The sequence below is a fragment of the Elgaria multicarinata genome, chromosome 10 (assembly GCF_023053635.1).
Source record: "Elgaria multicarinata webbii isolate HBS135686 ecotype San Diego chromosome 10, rElgMul1.1.pri, whole genome shotgun sequence".
Lineage (NCBI taxonomy): Eukaryota > Metazoa > Chordata > Lepidosauria > Squamata > Anguidae > Elgaria > Elgaria multicarinata.
In genome coordinates this window covers 478,658-503,602 of record NC_086180.1, presented here as the reverse complement: position 1 = coordinate 503,602, position 24,945 = coordinate 478,658, and the positions used below count along the sequence as shown (strand labels likewise).

Here is a 24,945-nt window from a genome sequence, read left to right as displayed (position 1 = left end):
AGGTGTGCGTCGCCCCAGGCCTGGAGGAAAGGCAGTTGGCCAAGATCACTGAGGCGGGCAGGGAAGCTCTGCACTTGGCCAGTGGACCTCTTTGTCTACCAGACCCATCTTGGAAGGCATGCCTTTGGAGAGAGGGCACCATGCCTTCCCTGGGGGCAGGCGGGACCATCCTTCATGCCCTTTGGCCACCACCCTGACGCATGGTCCGCCTTGAAGGAGTGCCTACACCAGCCCCACAGGGCCCTCTGCTGCAGCCCCAGGCCCAAGTAGGCCTTCCCTGGCACCCCCTAATTCCCAGGCCCTGGAGCAGTGGGCTCACTCTGGCCCCCTTCCTTGTGCCCCTCCACAGCCCTTGTAGGCCACAGCAAGGAGGAAGGAACACTGGGCCCGGCGCCTGAGGAGATGGTGCCAGCATCCGCCCCCGGCATCCTCCTGGAAGCAGGCAGGAAGCCCAACACTTGGTTCTTCCCGTCCTCACAGTGCCCAGTTCCCCTGAGAGGGAGGCAGGGAGGGCTGGGAAAGTGGGGAACCTCTGCTGCCGGACGAGTGGAATGAGTCATGGATGGGGTTGTTCCAGCCCCCACGCCAGCCCCTAGCTCCCACGCCCGCAACACAGGCCCGGCAGCACGTAGACACAGTAGCTGCAGCTGACCCTGCTGAGAAGCTGGGCTTGGCCTCTGCCCTAAAGCCAGGGCTGGCTGGAGTTACTCCATGTTACAGAAGACGCCTTCTGCATGGGCTCAGAGGTGCTGCAACCTTCCTTAGACTGCAGTGTGTTCCAAAGGCAAGTGCTTGGTGCTGAAGAACAGGTGCCCCGTTGAGGTCACAGGTACCTGGCTCCAAGTGCAGCATCAAGCCTGGCTAGCAAAGGAATGTGCAGGTGCTGCACGTCATGACGGCCCTTGGAGGTCACAGACAGGCCGGCTCTCTCCAACACCTCACTCAAGGCCAGAGCCACTTCCCCTTGGCCTCCCACCAGCCACGTCCTGTCCAGGACCACGTCAGGCCCAGTGTGTCTCTCCACCGCCCTCCGTAGCGCAGCAGGTTGAAGAGTTGCTCAGCTGGGGGGCAGCTGATCCAGGGATGCCGCTGTGCAGTTGTTGAATGCCAATCGGGCAATGACGGTTCCGAAATTGCCTTTGGATTTTTCTCATTAGCTGAGTCTCCAGTGAGCTCGTTATGGGGGAACGTCCCTTCCATTGGCTCTGACAGCTGATTCCCCCCATGACAGCCATATGGCTGGAGCCTCTGCCTCGGCAAGGCGGGGGTGGATGGGAGAGAAGCACAAGGCAGAGGTGGCGTGGGGGCGCATGGGGGGGGCAGTGCTGGCCAGGGCTTAATTTGTGCCACGGACAAAAAAAGTTCCTTTTGGCCGTAGAACCTAGGAAGGGCCATCCTGCCACCCTGGGCCTTAGACCACATGCAGAGTGACTTTCCTTCATCCCAAAGCAAGGGCAGGTTGCCCCACATCTGGAATGAGAGATGGGCCACTGCGGCTGCCAGGGTGCCATTCCCAACTCAGGTGGCCAAGGGCACAGCTGCCCCACAGCAGAGGGGCCTCCCTCCCTCCAGCTGCAGCACACACACCCTGCACTAGGGGAGCACAGAGGATCCCCACGCCACCGTCTGTTCCTGGGGAGGGCTGCCTTTCTGCATGGAGGGCCATGCAGACCTCCCCGAATCCCATGGGGTGATGAGGCCAGTCCACACCAGGCTCAGCCTCGGCACATTTTCCAGAGGCCGGAATCCATGTCCTACAGCCAATGAAGTAGCAGACTGGTGCCCCTCCCCCCTCCGCAAACCTGCTGCAGGCAAGAGACACCTTTTGGGTGGAAATGAGCACCGGGGGTGGGGGTGGGGGGCTGGGATCACCTAGTGGGCATGTTCCAACAGGCATATCCTAGCCCTGTTCCTGAGCCACAGTCCTCCCTCCCTCCCATCCTGTGGCAGGGAGTTCCATAGGTTGACCAGATCCTCATGGTCTGAGCAGGCTGGTGCTCTTGGGCGAAAATGCATGTCTACCCCCACAGGGATGGCAGGCATGTACACAAGTGTGTACACAAGACAGTGAAGAGTACACGTGTGTGAGCCTGCGTGCGTACCCACCTATCTGCCCGTGTGTGTGTGTGTGTGTGTGCGTGTGTCAGGAGACCCAGGGCTGCCTCCTCCTTCTCCTGGCCAGTCCAGCTTGCCCACTGCTGAAGTGGAGCAACTTGACATCATAAGCACCGCCCGCCCCCTCCCCCGCCCCCGCCCCCCACCCCTGGTTAGTCACAGGCTGAGGAGGGGGATGGGAGGGGGCTCAGGTTACCCCTGCCTGCAGCTTGGAGCCGCCAGCTATTAGCAGCCCTCAGAGCATGACCAGGGATGGGGGTCGAATCAAAGGGCTGCTGTCCCCATCGTGACCCCCCTCCATTATTCATGATCCTGGGAACAGGGGAGTGGGAGAAGGCCCCCAGCCAAGACTGGTCTCTCCAGAAAGCACAGGGGATGAAGAATGGGAGCCCAGAACCCAGTTCCCTCAGCCAGGGAGTATATGAGAGATAAGGGAGACTCTGAGCATGTACTGAGTGCAACAGAACAAGGGCAATGAGATGCGGGGGGTTAATAAGGGTTAGGAGAGCCCCTCAGGAAGCAGTCTCTCAGGGCCCCCTGAAGGGATCCCCAAAGATTTTCACCTCACATGTGCCAGAATGGGCCCCAAAGGCCTCGTTGCCCCATGGCTTCCTGCCCCTTTCATGTAGTCTCTGCCAGGTTCATTGACAGATCCGGGGCTGCACAGAAGGATGGGAAGGGACCACGACAAAGGCTAGGGTTAGGGTGGGCAAATGTGTGATGAGGGGCCCGCCTTGATAGGAGGGCCCAGTCTCTAGGGGCAGGGTCTACAGGAGGTCCTACCCCCCACTGCTACCCACCCAAGCAATCCTATGAAGGCCGCATGGCAGGGAGTTCTTCCCCTTGATCCCTGGCTGTGCTTCACCAGTGACATAGGGAAGCACTCTGCCCATGCTCCACAGCACTCCTTTCCAAAGCCCCTGCTTGGCCCTGGCTGGAATGAGCATGTGTCCACCGGTCACATCCGTCCACCTTCTCAGCCTCCCAAGGATGTGTCAACGGGCAGTCCCTGAATATTCCGGGCTTGGGGGGGTAGTTCACCCCCCACCCCGCTGGCTTGCGAGGAAGAGGGAAGCCCTCCTGGCAAGAACTGAGCACCACCCGCCAGCCTGGTCGAGGGTTCCGCAGTCCTCTGGCTGGATGGTTTTGATCTCTGCCCCCTCGCCCTGCATTTCACCACGTACTTAGCACGGCCTGGGTTTTCAAAACAGGGGTGGGGGGTAGCGTGACCCCAGGACCATCTCCCTCCCGGCTGCTGCCAGCCTTGCTGGACGGGTGAGAAATCGCCAACAGCTGGGCTCGGTGGGAAGGGCCTGCCCGGGGTAACTAGATCCCCCCACCGCGGCTCCAACTGCATGGGGGGGGGAGTTCTCTGGTCAGCAGCAGCCGGGCTCGCTCAGGGGTTAAGCACAGGCCACAAGGATAGTTCACTACCAGCTGGTGTCCGTAAATCATGAGCCGAGGGTGCCGCCGAGGAGGAAGCGGCACCACACGCGCAGGGCAAGAGGCAAAGGGGGGACGATCCAGAGAGAGAGGGAGAGGGAGAGGGAGAGGGAGAGGGACAGGCAGGCAGCAGCCGGAGGAGTGGGGTGGCTGAAACGCGCCCACACCGAGGGACGCGGGGGGCGCAGAGTTCCTTGGGAGGACGCGTCCGCGGGAGAACGACGACCGCCGGGAGGGCCAGGCAGCACGGCGCGCGGAAGAGCAGCCCACGGAGCCGCCGCGACGAGGCAGGAGAGCGCCAGGCTGCTCCGCGGGGAACGGAGGCGCCTCCAGGCCGGGGCGAGAAGCGCTCTCAGCGCGGGGACGAACCCAGGTGGGGAAATCCAGCGTGGCCGGAACACGAAGGCGGCTGCGCTGGCGCTGGGCAGAAGGAAGACGCGGGGACGCGGGGCCACGATTGCACGGACGCTGCGCAGGGGGAAGGGAGGTAGCAGCAGCAGCAGCACCGCTACCACCACCACCAGCAGCAGCACCAGCAGCAGCGGGAGCCGCTTTGCAAGCCGGGCAGATGAGACCAAGGCGCAGAGGAGGCGGCGAGCGGAGCGTCTCTCGGGCCCGCTGAAGGCCGCCCCGCCGCAGGAGGCAGAGCCCGTGGTGTGGCCCCACTGCTGAGGAACAGCTTAGGGGGGCGCTGGGCTTTCAAGGGGGGATTACAGGCCCGTTTGCTTCACTTCTGGGCCTGGAAAAATGCAGGTGTGACTGGAAGGGCATTCGCTAAGCAGCTGGAGAAACAGGGCCCTGCTCCCTAGGAGCCGGCCCAGAGGGCAGGCGAGGAAGCTGCATGCACATGGCCGCGGCGGGGGTGGAGTGGGACGGGTGGCTGGGCAGGCTACTGGGGAGTCGATGGTGTGGAGAGGAGGTGGCCCACAGCCTCCGGGCAGATTGGAGGACCAGCACGACAAACCCCCCCCCCCTTTCCCCTGTGGATGGAGGATTGTGCTGACCCATGGATCAGTGCATGGGGAGGGGGCAGGTAAGAGGCAGCCCCCTTCCCATCTCCAGCCCCCATGCAGCAAGCCTGCTGTGGCTGCTGGGGGTGGGGTGGGGGGCTAGGAACAGCTCCGGATTTTGTTCAAGTGACACCACAGACGTCGTCGGGGCCTCACCTCTGAGTGAGAACAGAACCCCAGGACAGTCCGAGCTGTCGCTCTCAGGGAGAGGCCCCAGGTGCCACCCTGGGCAACATCCCCAGCTGGGGGTTAGGAAGACAGCTTGCTCGAAACCCTGGGGAGCCACAGCTGGCAGCTACGGGGCCAGCGGAGCCTACGGGGCCCCTACAGACATTCAGAGGGGGCTTGATTAAAATGGGCCGATCTGGTGCCAGTTTCATAGAATCATAGAATAGCAGAGTTGGAAGGGACCTACAAGGCCATCGACTCCAACCCCCTTCTATTTCATCTACTACGCTATCAAAGAAGGGGTGAATGCAGCTCTCTGAAGGGTTTGCCAGCTCATGCACCCTGCAATTGATGCCAGTAGGGAGGAGCAGTCTGCACATGACCCAAAGTGTGCATGGCCTGCAAGCACCACAGGGGGTAGAGACTGAATATTCAGAATTGTGTACGTACACGGTGATGTGCAGGCAGCATGGGAGTGAAATTCAGTAAGGACAGATGTCAAGTGTTAAAAAACGTTGTGTGTGGTGGTGGTGGTGGTAGTGAACCTCATGCACCAGTTAGCCTTGGATTGCTGTTGCCAAGGAAGGTTTTATGGGTATAATGAAGTGTTCATGGGGTTTTATGCACAGATGCTTTAGAGGAGGGGGGTGAGCAAATTTTGGGGATTGAGGGTCACAATTGCCCCCCCCCCCCATGGTGTTTGGAAGGAAACTCAAACACTACCAGGAAGAGTTCAGTTGTGCAATTCCTCTTCCAAAGAAGATGAGCCACGTGCCTCCACAGTGGCAAATTCAATGACAGAGGTGAGAGGTCCGTGAGGGCAGCATAAAAGGCTGGGGGTGGGCATATGTCCCACCCCCACTTTAGAGCCAAGGCTTCAGAAACAAGAGCAACATTCTCCTCCATGCTGGGAGGGCCGTGTTGTGCTTTGGCCGCAGAGGGGACAATGGGCAGCTCTCCATTACAAGCCCCACAAAGGAAGGCTTAGATCACCTGGGCAATCTAGAGCAGCCTTCCCCCAACCGGGTGCCCATCAGATGTTTTGTTCTACAACTCCCAGTGCTCCTGACCATTGGCCATGCTGGCTGGGGCTGGTGGGTGTTGATGTTCAGAACATCTGGGGGCCACCAGGTTTTGGGGGGGCAATCTAAAGCAAAGAAGTAGAGCAATCGTGGAAACACTGGAGGAGGGGAAGGAAGGCAACCTCATCTGTCAGGAGACTACCATAATCTTCCTCCTCCTCCTCCCTTCTGAGCCTCCCAAAGGGGGAACAGGACTGAAGGAAACCAAAAAGGAGCCACTTCCCTGAGGATTGGGGAGGGGGGCATGAGGCTGAGAGCAACAGGCAGATCACTCCCGGTCGCCCATCCTGGCGTCCTGAACCAAGAAGCTGCTCGTCTGCCGGCCATTGCCACACATAGACGCTGGCTTCAGGCACGGGGCACCCCATCAAGACCCCCCCCCCAACCCTCAGCTAAATCGTTGTTGGGCTGGCAGCCAACCAGCCCTGCTCCTGGCATGGACATGCATGAGGAGCCTTCACCCAGGCCCAGCAGAAGGCCAGGCCAGGGCTGAGGGGGACCCAGGAGCTGGAGGGCCCAATGATTCAGCAGGTGTCTGGTGTACTGCACGGCCGCCTCCGGCCTGGCCCAGCCACAGCTCCAGCTCCCCAAGCCTGGTTGTGCAGGCCAGCCTCCCTCCTTCCCCTGGAACAAGGCCTGGAGGAATCCAGAAGACCCCAGGCACGTCCCCAGCAACCCCGTCCTCGTGCTCTGACAGCTGCCCAGATGGCCGCCCCATGGGCCACAATAGGGCCTAATTGGCGGCACACCAGCCCCTGCCCCCTATCAGGGGCTCATGACTGCATGATCACCCATTATCTCCGGCAGAGGAGAAAGGAGGGGGGCCCCTGCAGTACGGATCATTATTTGCTCATCACTCCTCATTGGAATTCTGACACCCCAACGGGCGGGAGGGGGAGGGATGACTGAGATTAATCTACCCAGCCGGCACAGCAACTGCCGCTCGGTGAACGTGCCTGAGCTGGCGGCGCATTAAATCACTGCAAAGGAATGGAGAGGAGGGGGCCGCGGCTTCCTCCCCACAGGGATTCCGACACCCCCACCATGGCAGCCCCAGAAGCCAGGTCTGAAACAGGAGCGTTTCTGCCACCGACCGGCAAGTCTGGAGAAGCGCAAGCAGGACTGCTGGAAGGCCCCGCTCTTCCCACCCACTCCGGTAGGGATCAACTGACGGATCCTTCCTGCTCCTTCCCGGTGTGTGGGTGCGGGTGTCAGAAGAGCCAAAGAGACAGTGATTTTCAGTATTTTTATTCCAAAAATAAACTCATATTGAAGAGAAAGGGGGCTTAAATTAAAGTGTCGGGGTTACGGTTGTTGGGAGGGGGGGTGGAGGCTGCTGCCCTAGGGGAAGGTCACTCGCTCCCCCCTACCTCCTCTTCTCCTTCACGCTGTAGTGCAGCAGGAGGGGGGCAGGCTGCAAAGCAAAAAGAGCAGGGGTCAGTGTCTCGATTGTGGAGGGGGGAAGGAAGACACGTCCCCCACCCCCACTCCAGTCAGCCCCCCACCCTCACCTTGCCAAACCAGCGGGAAAGCCACAGCTGCTTCAGCGTCATGTGATCTGGGAGCACCTCGTTGTTAAACAGGACCTGCACCTGGAGAGAAAGAGGGAGGGAGGGAGGGAGGGAGGGAGGCAGAGAGGCCCCCCCGCAGGCCCATCAGCAGGGGGCTGCCTGCGCCCACCAACACCCCCAGCCATTACCACCCCCTCCCAGGGCTTGCCAGCTCCGGAAACCCCACCAGGACACTCCCTGCTCCCAACGCAACCAGGCCCCCGGGGTCTCACTCACGTGTTGCAGGGCCAGCTCCAAGCGGCAGCACAGAACCCGGCGGAGGTGGCGGATCTGAGCCCGCACCGAGCAGCGGACGTATTTGTGCTGGGTGGGTGGGGAGGAAAAAGTATAAAAGGGGGCGACGGAGAGCCAAGCAGACCAGCCAAGGGCTGCCCCGAGAACCCCCGCTGTCATCTTGTCCCACACCGCTCACGCTCCGCCCCGAGCCGCCACCTCCCTCTAGGGGAACGCTGGGCTGGAGGAGGAGGAGCCCTCAGCGTGAGCGCTCACACATCCCACTGTGCGAGGGCTCCAGGTCAGCCACCCGCACCCACCTCACCTGCAGGATGTGCTTGTGCTTCTCTTTGCCGGAGCTGTGGCGGGGGTGGGGAGTGGGGAGAAGGGGAGCGGTGTCAGTGAGAGAAGACGGAGGAACGCCCTCCCCCACAGGACTGGGAAGCTCCCGAAGGGGTCTCTCCCTCCCTCCCTCCCTCCAGTTGTACCTGGGGCAGGGGGACCACACACACACACACACACCAATGCAACCCCCCACTCCTCAGAGGACAGGACGTCATGGGTGAAGTGGAGAAATGACACCCAAGGCAGGGGACATCACCCCCCCCTTCCCAGGTGCCCCCTCCCGCACTGACCACCTCAGAAGAACATCAGAAGAGCCCTGAGGCTGGATCAGACGGAGGGATCACATGGTGCCCAGACCGGGCAGCCCCCTCCCCCCCAGCAGATGCACAGGAGCAAGCAAAGGGGAACAGAAGGGCCTCAGCCGTCTTCACGGGCCCTGGAACCCACTGGCTGTGGCAGTGCGCCCCCTTGTGCCACACCAGGGCAATGGCGCCAACACAGCAGCAGTAGCAGCAGCAGAGAGCCCCCTGCTGGCAACCAAGGGATCTGCAGAGGCAGAGCTGGATCTTGCGGTGGGGACACGGGAGCCCCCCCTCCCCAATGCTGCTTCTTTGTTAGCAGCCTGTCTTTCACAAGCCCTGGTGGAAAACAGGGCCACCAACACCTCCCCCAGAGGCGGCAAGGTGAAGAGACTACAGCACTGGGCTTAGACTGGGGAGCCAAGGCACAATTGCCCCCCTCCTGCTGCCCTCAGGGCAAGGTCTCCCTTGCAGCCCCCTCCCACCAAAGTTGCCTGTGTAGCTGCCAGTTCCAGAGGACTCGAGCCAGTGAGTCAAGCCACATGGTACAAGGAGGGCAGAGTCCTTCACCCCCCTTCACTCCAGTGGCTGTCCTCCACCCCGAATTTACACAGGAGTCTACAATCCAGTTCAAAGCCCAGAGCCAGCTCTAAACCCTCCTGCTGCTCCCCCGCACCTGTTGCCTCCCAACTGAGATCACGGAGAGGGGCCACGGCCTCATCCCGCCCGCTCTAAAGCCACACGCCAAGAAAAGGGGTGCGGGGTGTGTGAGAAGGCAGCCACCTGCCCTGGGATCTCCAGGGGGAGCCCCCAGCCCCACCCCGCCCTTGTCCTACTCACCTCTGTTTCTCCAGGCACAGCAGGACGTGCTCATCAAAGCGGTAGTAGTGAGCGCGCGAGTGGTCGAAGGCTGTATAGGGCAGCCCCACGCGGTCGGAGGCAGGATCTGGGGGGTGGAGGCACCACGTCAGAACAATCCGGGGAGCCGGGCTGGCGAGGGAGACCCTCCAAACCCCCAATTCAAGCTCCTCTGCTCAGCACCCTGCAGAAGCCGGGGCAGATGGAGACGGGCAGAGAGAAAACCGCACCTTCGTTGCTGGGCTGGCTGACACGCTCCAGGCCTCGGGACTGGTAGAACTCTCGGATCCTCTTCTCCTCGCCTGCAGGGGTTTGTGAAGGAGTGAAGAGAGAGAACAGAGCAAGAGCTGTGTGGATCAAGCCAAGGCCCCCCCAGCCTGGCATTCTACTCACACAGTGGACGCCCCCCACCTAGCAACCATTGCCTCTCAATGAATCATGGGTCTGATCCAGCAAGGAAGCCCACCCCACCACCCAACCTGTAGCCAAAGTCGCCAGGCGGAGCGGCCAACGCCTCGTCTCAAGGGCCTGCACAGATGTTGGGCGGAGGCCCCCAGAGGCGGGGTGGGGCCCACCCCGGGGCTCTTTGGCCCACCCCGCTTTCCCCACTCTCCTGGCACTTACTCTCCTGCAGGCCAGGCACCAGCTTGTAGACAATGTCTTGCATGACGCGGTCCAGTTTCAGGTTGAGGAGCGGCTGTGTCTCGTGGATCTTGGTGCTGCACATGGGGCAGTACTTGCTGGTCTGCAGATATTTCACGATGCAGCTCTTGCAGACTGGGGTGGGGGTGGGGAATGAAAGAGCCCTGCTCAGCCTCTGCCCTGCCATCGAGGGCAGCCCAGCCCAGCGGTGGCAGTGGGAGCGAGCGCCCAGACAGCTGGACTGGCCTGACGCCGCTCGGGGCTCTTCCTCATGCAGCCGGGAATGAGCAGCAGGTGGGGAACCCTGATGCTTGGGGCTGTGAGGGACACTCCCATGGCGCTCGCTGCCCTGAAAGCCCCCGTGGGGGGTGGCGGAGCACGGAGCCCTGCTCTTGAAGGGGGGGGTCCCCAGCTCTACACTTATTGATTGAGTGCAGGCAGGCATCTATTGTCCTTCCACTGATAGATTCCAAGGTGGTGACAACCAATATGAAAATAACCAATGATTTACACCCCAAAACGATAAGACCATCAAATTAACAAACCTATTAGGAAGCTGCAGCTAAAAGCACACAGCAGGCTAAGTTATTACACAACTTAAAACGCCTTGGAAAATAATATGCTGTAACCTGGTGCCAAAAGTAATCCATAGGTGGCGTGCCACCACTGAAAAGGCCCTGCTCTTTCTTATCTAACACACTTGCGTCAAGGAAAGCACTTGGAGAAGAGCTTCACTAGAAGGCCTCAAGACTTGGTAGGGAAGAGGAGCCTCAGCAGGTAGTTAGGTCCCAGCGCTAACGGCATCCTTTGTGCTCACCTGGTGCACACATCAGACACACATCAGCCCCCCTAGGAACTTCGCCGGCTCCTCTGAGGGACTGCACTGCCTCGGAGCAACCACCTGGCATCCCCCTCAACCCACCACACACACATTTGCAGGGAAACCCCCCCCCCTCATTCTGGTCTGGACAGGGACCTCCCTCTTTATCCAGTGCCCCCTTCTGTGCCAGAGGAGCCAGCCCCCCCACTTGACGCCCAGGCATTACTCACAGGTGTGCAGGCATTACTCACAGGTGTGCAGGCATTCCGTGATGGTGGTGGCATCGATGAAGTAGCCCGCGCAAAGGAAGCACACAATGTGCTCATTCAGCTCCTTCATCTTCACTTTCACCTCCTCCTGTGGACCAGCAGGCAAACAGACAGAGGAGGTCCAGGCTGACGCTCCTCCATCTCAACCACGCTGCCAGCCCCCTCTCCCAGCCCCAGCTGCTGCAGCCCTCTTACTTGTACCTCCACCTGAAAGCCCACAGCTCAGCAGTTGGGGCCGGGCACAGCTTCCCACCCGGGGAAACGCACGCCTCCGACCGCAAATGCCAGCTGGACATCAGGAAAAACGTCCTGACGGTTAGAGCAGTGCGACGGTGGATTCAGTTACCTAGGGAAATCGTGGGCTCTCCCACACTAGAGGCCTTCAAGAGGCAGCTGGACCACCATCTGTCAGGGATGCTTTAGGGTGGATTCCTGCCTTGAGCAGGGGGTTGGACTCGATGGCCTTGTAGGCCCCTTCCAACTCTGCTATTCTATGATTCCATGCCTTGTGGAGCCGCCCACCTTGCCATACGCCTACATACACCAAGCCCAGGAGACGGATGTCAAAGGCCCACCTCTGCCAGGGACGCCTGGCCTGGCCTGGGTCAGAGCTCCCCATCTCTCCCCCACCCACCCACGCCTGGAAGATGTGTCTTGTGCCTCCTTCCTCTGCCACCTCACCTCCACCATGCCGCCACTCACTGCTGGGCCTGTCTCTGGCCCTGCCTATGCCTCAGTTTCCCTCATCTCACCTGCACTATAGAGCTAAGGCCCACTTATGCTGCCCTCGCATTGGGCACAATGGCTGCCCTGTGTCCTCCCCACATGCCCCAGGAAGCCGGCCTCTTGCAAGGGGTGGGGTGGGATCAAGCCCGCCTCAAGGCGCTTCCCTCGCCTGAGGAAGCGGGGGCAGGGCTCTGGCATGCAGCTGTGGCTGATGGGAGTGGATGGGTGCGGTGCCCCGCATGGCCAGCGGTCAGGGATGCCCAGAGTGCTGCTCCAAAGGCGCTGGAGGCAAGAGGAGGAAGCGCGGCTCGGGGCCCGGCCATGGAGTGCGCGCTCTCCGCATCCCCTTAACTCTGCCCCTGACCGCGGGGGCGGGGCTAAGCCTAGCCCCCCTCCGCCTCTCCCTCCCTCCCACGCGCAGCCCCGCCCACGCCATGCGCACGCACACCCAGCCCGGCCCGCCGCCGGACGCCACGGCGCACGCGCCGTCGCCCCCCTTTCCTTTCTCCTGCAGGCGGCCCGGCCGGGCCGAGCCAGTATCCCGGGCAGCCGCTGCAGCTGCCGCCTCACCTCGTTCCGTAGCGGGTCCATCTTGTAGACGGCCTGGAGCTGGTTCCGGAGCCGCATCGCGATCGCCATCGGGCCCCCCTGAGGAGGAGACGCCATCTTGGAGCCGCCTCGCCCACTTCCGGGTTTGGGGCGGGGGCGGGGCCTGTCGCCACAGCAACTACAGCTCCCATCCCGCCCCTGCGCCCACGGCCGGGCCACGTGTCGAGGGCCGCCGTGCACGCTGGGACTTGGAGTCTTGCCGGCCAGGCCGGGCCGAGGCCTTCCGCCCCCGCCGCGGGGAGGCCTTGATCGAGCCCCGCCAGGACAGTGCTGCAAGCGCCCCGGGGCCGCCCCGCCCCGCCCAGCGCTCGCCTCATGCCGGGGACCCATGAGCAGCCCGCAGGCGGGCGCCCCCGGAAGCCTCACACCCGGCGAGGCGCTCGCCGCCCCCCTCGCTGGAGCCTCGTCCTCACTCTAAGGAATGCGCTTTTCACATGCTCCAGGTTCAGGGGCGGCTCTTCAGCCCACGGAGGCCCCGCATTTCGCAGCTACTGGCAGGCTCTCCAAGACGCCAACAGCCCCAGTGCCCCCCCCCCACACACGGAGGGAGGGGGGAAAGGGGGACACAGTGGATCCCCGGAGCGGCCCTGGACCAGCTGCCAGGAGGGAACTTTGCTGCCCCAGGTGATCCGTGCAGTTGGCAGCCCCAAACCCCAAGGGCAGGACGAGGCTGAGGTTTCGGGCGCACGTTCCCCGCCCCTTTCCTGTGTAATGAAGAGGAAAACTCCCCCCCCCTCGGTCCCCCATCATCTTTGGAAGCAGAAATACGATCATTTGTAATACAACGGGGCCTGTTTTTAGTCTGCACTAAGCTAGGGTGACCCTATGAAAAGGAGGACAGGGCTCCTGTATCTTTAACAGTTGTATTGAAAAGGGAATTTCAGCAGGTGTCATTTGTATATTTGGGGAACCTGGTGAAATTCCCTCTTCATTACATCAGTTAAAGTTGCAGGAGCCCTGCCCTCTTTTAAATCTGGTCACTCTAGTATAGCTCCTGCACCTTTAACTGCTGTGATGAAGAGGGAATTTCACCAGGTTCTCCATATATACAAATGACACCTGCTGAACATTCCCTTTTCAGTACAACTGTTTAAGATACAGGAGCCCTGCCCTCTTTTTCATAGGGTCACCTTACACTAAGCACTGCCCGAGGATCAGTGCCCCCAGTCCCTTGCCTCCAACTGGGTGGGTGGCCTCGCTTAGCCCCGGCCCGCCCAGTCAGTCCCTCACTCGCCTCCCCAGCCTCGGTCATGACCCCCTCTGAGCCCTCAGGGGAACTGAAATAGCGGCATCTTCCTTATTTTTATTTTATTTTAATTTCTCTCTCCCCCCCCCCCGATTTTGGCGCCCCGCTGAATTTGCCGCCCTAAGGCCACCGCCTAGTTCCCCGATACTGACGGGCATCCCTGAGTGGCTCCAACACGGAACCCCCCACTCCTCAACATTCTCTGCGGCTGCTCAGAGGAAGCCTTTGGCTGCGGCCCGTGGAGGAAATGGACCTGAGGCCCAGGAGGAGCCTGGCGAAGCAGCTGCGTGCCTGACCGCCTCACTCTCTGCCTGGCTTGGCTGCAGGCACGCACGCGTCCCAGGCTGACGCGCTGTCCCCCTTGCCCCCGCAAGGCCACGCCATGGCTGTCCTCGGGCCGTGGGGCGCCTACGCAGCAAGGGCGACTCCCGTTGTCGGCACTCCGGGCTTCCAGGTGCTCCGCTGCCTCCACGCGGGCTCCTGGTTTGCGTGTGCGGCTGATTGGCCCTTTCGGGGTGCCGGGGGGAGCGTTGGCAGGTGCATCCTGCCCCTTGAATATTCCCCCTCCCGCCGGTGGCAGGGGTAGTTGCAGGAGCCTGGCCGGCCCGGGCGGTCCCCCGAAATGCTCAGAAGGCGATGCTGGGCGACAGGGAAGCGAAGTCCCAGGAGCCTCCGCCGTCCATCTCCTGGCTTTCCAAGAGGAGGCCTCAACACCCATCACTCCGGTACAAATCCAGGCCTGCGCTGGGCTGCGGGCGTTGTTTTCGGAGCGGGATTCAGGGCAAGCCACGCACAGGAGATTCAGTGGCTCAGACCTATACAGCAACAGGAAGTGCGAAGGCGTTGGATTCTCAGCCCCCAGACTCTAAAATGGAGCTCCTTTTTTGTGGGGCGGGAGGGAAAGACATTTATTTATTTTTATTTATTTATTGCATTTTTATACCACCCAATAGCCGAAGCTCCCTGGGCGGTTCACGTGTCGACTCTTCTCTGCAGGACTGCAGCTTGAAGGCAACAGGAGCCCCACTGGCATGAACGGGTGCTGTGCGGGACAGGCTGCTTCCCTGCCTTCCTCCGCCCGCCAGCGTCAGCAGCAACTGCTCAGGGCAAGGCGATCCCGCCAGCCCCACGGTGGGAGCTCTGAGGCCTCGCGCCCTTGGGTGGGGGACAGTGGCGGCCCGCTCCATCCGACTAGCTGGTTTCCCAAAGCTGCAAGGGTGCATCTGTGATTCAGCAGATCAAGAGAGAGAATACAATGGCCTCAAAGGACAAGACCCCACTCAGACATAGATTTATGAATCCTGCTGAGTGTTTTCGGCTTCCAGAATTAATTTATATGGTTTGTGGTCCCTGAAACTCGTCTCAAACTAAGCAACCACAAAATATACATTTATTGCTCAAACAGTATTACAGACTAACAATTAGCAATGATAAAACAAGCAAAGCATTACTACACACAGTGCAGTTGGGATGATTAGAAGCATAATGGAAATTGTGGCTAGCATGTGTCTCAGTAGAATTAAAGTCTCAACCACAAAGCAGACGTCATTCAGCTCTTATAGTTCCCTGTTTGGCAAGTGCGGCTTGCAGAAGTTGGGTAATCATGTCTCCTTCTGCCAGCCTCTCTAGGCAAGCAGCTCAAACATTTGCCTTCTATTACTACGCTTGTGTTGATGATGACCGACCCCATCTTTAGTTTTGGACCTGGTCACACCACTACTCTTATTTCTCCCAGTGTAGCCAGGTTTGCCACTGACCCCAGTAACACCTAAATGAAAGCGTCCCTGCTAAGCTCAGCAGCTTTCTGCTCCCAACACTTGTGGCAACCTTGCTCCATTTACATAATCCTCTCCATTTTTATCCTCCGTTGGGCTGAGAGTCTGTGACTGGCCCAAAGTCACCCCGTGGGTTTCCATGGGCAAGTGGGGACTAGAACTCTGATCTCCTGGCTCCCAGTCCAACGCTCTAGCCACTACACCACACTGGCTCTCAAATATGGAGGACCTAGGAACGTTGGAAGCTGCCTTATACTGAACCCGACCCTTGGTCCATCTAGCCCAGTACTGTCGACACTGACTGGCAGCAAGGGCTCTTCAGGGCTTCAGGCAGCACTCCTTCCTTCAGCCCATCTGGAGAGGCCAGGGATCGAATGGGGACCGTCTGCGTGCAAAGCAGGGGCTCTCTCACACTGAGCCACGCCCCCTCTCGCATCACTCACAGTTATCTCACAACATACACAGAATTCCTCACCCCTGTGGCTGATCACTCAGTCAGCATGCGCAGATCAGTAGGAATCGCGCTCCTAAGAAATGCAACGGATTCTTCGCCGAGAGGCTCGTGGCACGCAGGCGCCCTCTGCAATAGCAGCAGCAGCAGCGATCGTGGCAGAAGCGCCATCGCGTGGCCAGTTCGAGCTACTGCTTCATACAAGCTGAAGGCGTCTGCGGTGAGATGCGGCCCGAAGGTAGTCTAAAATACGAAATTATTATTATTATTATTATTATTATTATTATTATTATTATTTATTTATATATAAAATAAAATAAAATAAAATAAAATAAAAATAAACCCCAGGCAAAGGAACAACGCGGGCCTCTTTCTTGCGCCACCCTCGTCACACACAAAAGGAACTTGGCCACCAGGAGGTTTTCATTCTCTTTTTCCGAGGCAGCCGCAGCTCCACTTAATGGACTGAGCGCAGGGGCGTGGGGGGGGGGGGGCAGGGCGGGGGTAAGAGGTGCGTTCAAAGGGGTGCACATTTCCTAAAAAATGGGGCCAGGTATGCGGGAGGGGGGTGTCAAAGCACTGCTTTTGCACGTACAAAACTCCCACTAGACGTGCGCTTCCTCTTCTTCCTCTCCTTCTTCTGAGCGCGGATGTTCCCTGACTCCGAAGGACCCCCAAAGCCCCTGCAAAAGGGCAAGAGGAGCACAAAGAGGTACCAAAGGGCCCAGACGGGGTGTGTGTGTGGGGGGGGGCGAGGGGAGTTGTCACTGGCTAGTCCTCCCATTTCAAAGACGATGCTGTCAGGGATGCTTTAGGGTGGATTCCTGCACTGAGCAGGGGGTTGGACTCGATGGCCTTGCAGGCCCCTTCCAACTCTGCTATTCTATGATTCTGCGATCCAGCAGGCCCGGCCAGGGGAGGGGGACGCCCCCCGCCCTAGCTCGCCTGCTGCATTTCTGGACTGCTGTGGCTACTCGAAGGGAAGCCCCTGGCCAGGCTCTCGCAGCGCTTTTCCCGCTGCCCGCAGGGCACTTCCTCGGGGGCCTGCCTTCCTCCGCACGTCGGCCACTGCGCAGAGGCAGGCGAGGGAAGCGCTGGAGCCCCGAGAGACGATCGGCCCCTGGCGCCGACAGCCGAGCCTCTCCCGCGGCGGCACGACGGGGGCGGGGGGCTGCTTATCCCGCTTCGGCCTCGCAGGATCCCAAAGAGGCTTCCAGAATTGCGAGACGGAGCGACAACCCGCGCGGGTGCGGGCGCGCCCGGTCGCTCGGAACGAACGAACTGAAGCAGTGACGAGAATGAACGGAAACGGAGCTCAGCCCGCAACGCAACTAAACCAGAACTGGCGGCAGGAGCAGGCGCGGTGCAGGGCAGCCCCACCCTAAAAGCAGCGCGGCGCCTTGGCGGAAAGGCCGAGGGCGGCAGGGGCGCCCAACCGGGCCTCCGGACGCGGCCCACAGCCCGGGCGAAACAGCTTGGAGGCTTCATGTCGGGACGGTCTCATTCGGAAGTTTGCGGGCCGCTTTGAGCAATTTTGGAAAACTGGAGCAGAAATGTAACGGGAGGTATCCTGTACGGTGGGAAGTTGGGTCCTGAGCACCTGTTGGGGGATGATGGCTTTGTGGCGAAAAGGTGCGTCGGAGCATGTTCTGTGTGCTCTTTATGGGTTCATGATCTATGTACATAGAGTTCTCTGGGCGGCTTACAACAGCCAAGCACAAAACGATCTCAGTCCAAGAGGACACGGAACACCAACACGCGCACAGCAGCATAAAACAGCACCCCAACATTCAAGGATTTAAAGCGGGGCGGCCAGAATGCACGCGCTATGGAAAGCGCTCCCCACATCTCCATGCTGCGGGCGCCCCGCGGGATCTTCGCCGGGCCCAAGCCGGAGACAAAGGCCCGCTCAGGCGCGGTGCGGCTGCCGCTGGGCAGGAGGAGCCGCTGGAGAAGCCCGCCGGGGGGCGAGCGGGGGGGCGGGGCTGCAGCCCAGCCCAGCGTGGTCAGGCCCGGCCGGCCGCCGCCCCCTCCCCGGCGCTCGCGGCCTCCCCAGGCGGCCCTTGAGGCCCGGGTCGCGCGCTTAGCCAGCCAGCCTCCGCGGAGGAGCCGCCCAGCCAGGAAGGGCTCCTGCTTCGCATTAGCCGGCCTGATCAAATCAGCCCCATTAGCGTGGCTCCAGGCCGCGGGGCTGGCGGCAGGGCGGGGAGTGAGGCTGTCTCGCCTCCGCCGCTCGCTGGGCCAGCAGCGCAGCCTTCTGGGGAGCCGCCCTGGGCGAAGGGGACCGGCTCCAGCCCCCGGCAGAGGCCCTGCCCGAGGCCAGCGGTCCTTCTGCCCAGCGGTTTGCAGCTGGGGCGCTCGCACACTGCAAAGTGGAGGCGCCATTGTGTGTGCCACGGCGGGGTGCGTGGGTGGGTGGGGAGATCAGAAGGCCACACCCCCTCCCCGCCCTCCTGGTCCTGGAGGTGTCGCCTGCGGCTCGGAGAAGGGCTCCGCAGGGGTGAGGGGCTGCTACCCGGGCGGCCGGCCGGCGTGGTGCAAAAGCCAGCGGATGGGGCGAAGGGAACGCACCCTTCTTGGCTTTCTGGGCTGCCAACATGGCTTGTGACCTTGGTAGCCAAAGGCGCCTGCCAGACAGCCACCACCGGCTCTCTGAGCGGCCTCTGGGACCAGCAGATCTCCCAGAAGCTCCCAGGGCGAGAGGAGTCCAGCCTGACGGATATCTCCCCCACCCCACCCCCGCCTGCCAGTTGCCCTCCAAGGCTCAGTTTGTTCCTTCTGCCCAGGGCAGCCCTGCCAGATCCTGCCCAAGCCAGGATGAGAGAATCTGTGCTCTGCCTTCCCCAGCTGCCACTGTGGGGACCCCCGCAGGGCCTGCCCACCAGAACCAATGCAGGGAGGGGAAGAGGGAGGCAGGGAGATGGCTGCCCCCCCTCCAGAGCCGCAGGTGACACCTGACAACTGGTCGCCCATCTAGTTATACAGAAGCCCAATGGGCTGCATCAGGGGAAGGCAGAGAGCAGGACAATGAGGCTGGGGGGGGGGGGGGATGGTGGTGTGAAACCAACCAGGGTGGGCGCAGTTTCTCGCTGGCTTGTGAGTGCTGGTTGAGGTGTGTAGAAAGTGACCCTTGCTGTGCCCGCCCATGTGGGGCTGGCAGGGATCCGCTGGCCACAGCCAAAGCTACTGCCACGGGCCTGTGGCAGAGAAGGGGTCCTGGGCTGGGCTGGCCAAAGCTGCTAGTAGGCCCAGGCCAGATAGGAAATGTAGGCCTCATTTCAAACTGATCATTAAGTACTTTTTAATTATTTCTAAATACATATGAACTAGAACGATTTATAAAAAAGGTAATGGCAAGCACACACACACACCTCTCTCTCTCTCTCTCTCTCTCTCTCTCTCTCTCTCTCTCTCTCTCTCTCACACACACACACACACACACACACACACACTTTTTCACATTCAGAAATGCGTACGTGCTTTTTTTGGGCAAATTCATCAACAATAACAGAAAAATCAAGCAACTTTGCCCAGGGGGACTCGGAGTAGGCCCCCTCAAAATCGTAGGCCCATGCCAACTGGCCCCCCTGCCCTCCCCCCCCCTGCCCAGCCCTGGTCCTGGGTCTCGCTCAAACTCGGCTTTGACCCCCAAACTCCTCAAGCCCTCCTGGCTTTCACGCGCCACATGCTGGCTGGCAACCAGGCCACGTGGCTTCTGCCTTCCAGTATGCGAACAGGCGCGCTGGAGAACCACGCTGTGCAGCAGCAGCCCAGTTTGGGATTGCCTCAGTGGCCCTGTTCAAAGGAAGGCCTTTCAGGCTCAGAGCCGGGAGCTGAAAAGCTCCGGCTGTGAAGAGCTCTGATTTCCTGCTGGGAAATCCTTGGGAAATCCTGGACTGATCCCTACCACCACGGCAGTGGTAGAAGATAAAGGAGCCGGTGAGCTGGGCCAGGCAGGCGACTGAGGACAGGACAGGCCGCTTTCCTTGGCCAGGCCAGCCAATGGCTCCTTGTCCTGGCATGGGCAGGCTGTGAAATCTTTGGATCAGGCATGGCTGGTAGCTCTCTGGACTATGGGAAAGTGTAGGGAAGCTGAACTGGCCCCATCCACACTCCAGTGTCCTGCTGGGCCTGTCCTTTCCTCGCCACCTCAGCACCTCAAGAATCCAGCTGAAAGATCCTGGTGGGAGCTCCCCTTGAGAAGCCAGGGGTCCTGGCCACAGGGCCATTTTGGCTTGCAAACAGCTGCCTCTGGCACAGGAGGGCTTGTGTGAGTCCTCTGGGGCTGCCGCTAGACCTGGGCACCTTCTTTGCCAGGACTGAGCTCAGGAGGAGCAGGCCCCTGAGCCTGCAAGGGGAGGAGGTGGTGGCACCACTGAGGCCCACGGGTGGATGCTACAGAGAGCTGATGGTGAGGGTGGGGCACTTGAGGATGAGATGCCTCTTTGGCTTGTAATGCTGGTGGTGGCTGAAAGAGAGAGAGAGAGAGAGAGAGAGAGAGAGAGAGAGAGAGAGAGAGAGAGAGAGAGGCCACATGCCCCCCTCCCTGCTGTGACATGGGTGGCTGTGGCTACCTCCTCCTCCTCCTTGGAATGGTTTGCCCTGACCCAAACCAGAGGGGCTGGGCATCTCAGGCCCTCTCCCCTCTCTCGCCTGCTGCAGGGTCCCCTGGGCCCCATCTCTCACAGCAGTTCACACAGCCGCACCTCCTGCTGACACCCCCCCACACACACACACTGCCCCAAGGGCCTGATGCTGTCAACAGCCGCCTACCTGACAAGCAATAATGCAGCAGCCCCTCAGTGGTCCCCTTAATGAGCCGGTCCAGATGATCCACTGTCACTCTTCTGCCTCTGACTGTCCCCAAGAAACCCATTAAACAGCTGCAGATGGAATCTCTGCTCAGGAGGAGTGTCTGGGTGCTGGGGTGGGGGTAGGGAAAGCCGGGCTTGTGCCCATCACCCACCTCAGGGCTATGGAAGGGAGGGGATAGCCCAGCAATAAAGACAGATCTGAGCAATATGAAGTGGGGTGGGGAGTCACCCAAACTTTTAAAGCAACGGATGAGAAATTGGCAGGGATGATTTTCTTTTAAACCACTTACGACTATGATAACTTTAACTTGCAATGTCCTTTTCAGTGGTGCTGATGTCTGCCCTTACAACAAACCCACCAGTAGGTTGCTGTTGTTTTCAGTTTGGAGACAGGGGAAGAGAGGTGCGCTGAGGGCCAATTTAACCATGCAAGCTGCTGTGTTTTCTTCCTCCTTGAGGAGCCCTGGGTGCAGGATTGTCTGGTGAAATGTGACGCTTAAGTCAGCCCTAGATCCACCCACCCTGTCATGACTCCCATGGGTGTTGTGGCATTTCGGACACTTCAGCAGAGGATGTCCATATGGCCAGTCCCCAGCCATCCTGCACCGGTGGACGGAAGGAGGGGGAGTCCTTGTGCCAAAGAGAAAGCGGGAGACACAAAGCCCGTGGCGAGAGTCATAAAGTGCTGCTCTTGGGCCTTTTCCTTTGAAGCTCAGCCCCCTAATCCCACCGTATTGTAAAGAGTACCTCTGAGAATGTGCAGACCATCACTGGACCTGTTCCAGACCAGTCTAGGGCCCAGACCGTTCAAATGCAGTCCTGCACCCTGAGGCAAGTGTGAAGGAGTCTGCAGTCCTTTGGGTTTGCCATTGGACTGGTGGCCCAGGCCACGGGCTCTTGCCCTTCACCCCAAAGCTGGGCTGGATCCCGCTGTGAGAGGCAGATGGCTCACAGCCCACCTTGTGGGAAACGGTGGCGGCTTTTGATGGGCTTATCACCGCCTTGGCAAACACAGACCTGGCAAGCTAGCCTCTCCCATGCAGAGAGGTCAAAAGCTGCCTGGGCGATGGCATAGCCCAGCTGGCCTCAAAGCTTTCTAAGAGCCATTTAAACAGTTGTTTCCCAATGTGGAAGGTTCTAGGGAAACATGCCTGACAGCCCCCTTCCAAGCAGATCACTGGTTCACTTGTGGGCATCCTCTACGTGCTGGTGTCGTCTAGAGAGGATCTGCCCCAGGCCTGCTCAGCTTTGGCGATGCAGTGATCCCTGGGGATGTCTAGAGATGTAAACCGTCTTCCCCAGACCTTTCTTCGCTTTGTCCAGCAATCATCATCATCATCATCATCATCATCATCATCATCATCATCATCATCCATTCGTCACATCAGTCACTGGCATCACATCAAAAAACTATACAGAAAACCTTCAGAAACTGAGCCTACCAAAATACATCCACACCAACATCCAGAAAGCAGTCGTACTTAAAACTTGTTCAATAGTCAGAAAATTCCTGAATCAGTAAAAGACAGCAAGACTTGGCAAAGCCTGTCATGACTGACTAGAAAAACTCCCACAAGCAAGAAAAGAGATTATTATTATTATTATTATTATTATTATTAAAAATAATAAAAATAATATTAAAAATACCCTAGGAGTTTCCGGAAACATAAGTTGTTGCAGCGATTCTTCTGGAAATATAGACAATGGGTGTCTAGCTTGCCTGTCCTACTTCACAGCTCACTAAGTTATGAAAATGATGGTGACCAGTCTCCTTCATGGAAGTGGCACCAGGCTAAGCTGATGTAAAAGCACTCCTGGGTTCCCTCCTCCATCTGGGCATCCAGGAACAGCGTTGGATCTAGGAGCACCCCAGCTATGAACCTGGTTCTTAAAGGGGGTGCATACCTAACCCTCTATGGGCAGAACCCCAAACAATAATACTGCCTTGAGCGTTCCCCATACACCCTGTTCATCATTGACTTCAGACACAGGCTCAGGACTGCCAATCTGTGACCAGATGAAAAAGAGAAATTGATCTGGCTCTCATCAGCACCCTGATATCAAGCTGCCCTTGGGCATCTCTGGACTGAACACTGCTGATCACCTTCTCTGGGACTAGGCAACATCCAGATGGGTGTACATAGGGGAGGGTGTCCTATGGAATTGGGGCTGATGGAAATGCTCCAAATATGCACTAGGTGGCGCTGTGTTGCCACCAGGAGGGAGGCTTGAGTAGACCTGGCTGGTGGTAGCTCTAGGTTTGTGTGTGTGTGTGTGTGTGTGTGTGTGTGTGTGTGTGTGTGTGTGTGTGTGTGTGTGTGTGTGTGTGTGTGTGTGTCTGCCTGGCTGGCTGGCTGGCAGGGTGGGCCAGCCGGCCACTGCTTGCTCTTCCAGGCTCTGCCTCTGATGTTAGAGTCTCTGCTGTACTTCAAAAGGCAGCAGAGAAAAATGAGACGCTGCAGAACTGGAATTAATTTTTGAAAAAAACCAAAACAAAACTTTAACAGCGTTTCTCTGGGTTTGTGTCAGATGGGCGCATTTCTTTAACCCCCTTTAAAAGCAATGTGAGCCCACGGCCATCACCACAGGCCTGGCAGACGAATCTTTTTCTTTTCTTTGTTAGCTTTTCACATGCCGAATAACAGGTTTTTGATTATTTTTCTCAAATGGCTAATCTGTTTCTTCTAAATACAAACTGTGTTAAATTCTGTCTTCAGTCCTGTTTTATTTTACATTTATCTTTATCTTAAATTTATCTGCAAATCTCAGATGCCATTTAATCCCAAAGTTATGAATGATCTTTTGTGTTTTAATTTGTATTTTATTGCTAGCCAACCTGAACACCATTTGGTGGGAAAACAGGAAATGAATGTGACAAAACCCCAAATCACCACATCTTATGACATCATTGGCGTGTTGTATGAAGAAGGACTTCCTGCCAATCTCTTTAACAGAGGGAACCCTCAAGGAGAAAGCTGCAGCTATGGGGTGGTATATACACGTAATAAATAATAAATGTAATAAATAATAATAATAATAATAATAATAATAATAATAATTTATTTATATAGCACCATCAATGTACATGGTGCTGTACAGAGTAAAACAGTAAATAGCAAGTCTCTGCCGCATAGGCTTACAATCTAATAAAATCCTAGTAAAACAATAAGGAGGGGAAGAGAATGCCAACAGGCACAGGGTAGGGTAAGCAGGCACAGGGTAGGGTAAAACTAACAGTATAAAGTCTGCACAACATCAAGTTTTAAAAGCTTTAGGAAAAAGAAAAGTTTTTAGTTGAGCTTTAAAAGCTGCGATTGAATAATTTATTTATTACACTCTCTATCCAAGTTTTGACAACATGTATAATTCTGCACGTTTTTATCTTAGTGGTCTTTCCCCCCTAAACTAAAAGCCCCAAAGGCGCCCCCCTCTTTTTCAGATCAAATCCTTTTGAGATAGAATGACCAGAAGTGTACACAATATTCCAGACATGTCTACACTCTGTCTGTCTGACGTCCGTCCGTATCAGTCTGTTTATCTCATAGCTATCTATTAAATTCCTTGCTGCAATATAGACCGGTTCATTTCCATGGGACGAGAGCCCAGGCCTTTGGGATGTAGTAGTTGCCCTTTGCATTTTGCTGCTGCTGCTGCTTGCTGCTGCTGCTGTTTTTGATGCTGCAGACCAACACGATGCCTTGTTTGCTATTTGTCAAAGACTTCCGCCCTCCCGAAATCTCCCCTCACCCCCACCCCCACCCCCAGCATGGGGAACGGGATCCTTGCCCTGCCAATCGGGGTCTCTTGCCTGGGTCAATCCCGCCCGCCCGGCACCCTGCTCGGGCTGAATCTGCTCCCGCTCCTCGGCCGCCTGCTCGCCGCAGGCCTCGGCCTCCCGATTTGTACCTGCCACGGCTGGCGCCCCTGGATTCCTGGCCCGGGGCCGCCTGGGTCAACCTGCGGGCAGCTTATCCATCAGGTGGCTGCCCTGCCTTCCTCGCACAGCTAGCCGGGCTCCGCTTCACCCAGGGCTAGAGGCCAGGGTATTCTGGGGGTGGGGGTGGGGAGAGGACCCGCAGAGGAGCGGGGCAAAGGAGCGCCCAGCCTTCCGGCTTAAGCTGCTGTTCCCTGTGCAAAGGCATCCGAAGGCGGGGCGTGAAGCCCTGGGGAGCGAGGGGGTGGGGGCGCTCCTTCGGCCAGGCGACCTCCCTGGCTCTGAAATGGCTCCTCCATTCCAGATGGTCCCCCACCCTCATTGCCACCACACACGTGGGAATATGTCCCAGTTATGGGAGTCGTTTCATCGGGGTGGGGAAGTTGCCAGAGGAGGCTGTGTGGAATAGCAAGGCGGGATGGGGATGTGAGGGTGGGGGTCCTGGATGCCCCTCTTCGAGACCCTTTCCCATTTAGGATCCTGAGGAAATTTGGGACAGGTCCCTTGTGAAGACAGTGGTGCCTGCTGCACACATCCCCGTGGTCACACCTACTT

General features: G+C 58.6%; 2 protein-coding genes across 5 annotated transcripts in view; both read right to left on the bottom strand.

Moving 5' to 3' along the window:
- The window catches only part of LOXL3 (lysyl oxidase like 3), a 281,633-nt gene that overhangs the window by 29,220 nt on the left and 227,468 nt on the right, over positions 1-24,945 (bottom strand). The gene's annotated exons all lie outside the window — the stretch shown is intronic.
- PCGF1 (polycomb group ring finger 1) lies at positions 7,051-12,255 on the bottom strand. 2 transcript variants are annotated; one of them, XM_063135188.1, is made up of 9 exons: positions 12,132-12,255; positions 10,818-10,923; positions 9,729-9,881; positions 9,335-9,406; positions 9,087-9,192; positions 7,928-7,961; positions 7,606-7,692; positions 7,330-7,410; positions 7,051-7,232 (listed from the first exon to the last, which is right to left on the bottom strand). In XM_063135188.1, the coding sequence occupies exons 1-9, from the start codon at positions 12,225-12,227 to the stop codon at positions 7,185-7,187; spliced, it is 783 nt and encodes a 260-aa protein (XP_062991258.1). In that variant the 5' UTR covers positions 12,228-12,255; the 3' UTR covers positions 7,051-7,184. The 2 variants fall into 2 exon arrangements, with proteins under 2 accessions (XP_062991258.1, XP_062991259.1); XM_063135189.1 differs by having other exon boundaries at positions 7,330-7,404.

Coding starts and splice junctions, on each gene's coding strand:
- PCGF1 (XM_063135188.1), bottom strand. CDS start 12,227: ATGGCGTCTCCTCCTCAGGGGGGCCCGATGGCGATCGCGATGCGGCTC. Junction 10,924..12,131: donor TGGACCCGCTACGGAACGAG/GTGAGGCGGCAG, acceptor GCTGGTCCACAG/GAGGAGGTGAAAGTGAAGAT. Junction 7,962..9,086: donor CTGTGCCTGGAGAAACAGAG/GTGAGTAGGACA, acceptor CCCCCGCCACAG/CTCCGGCAAAGAGAAGCACA.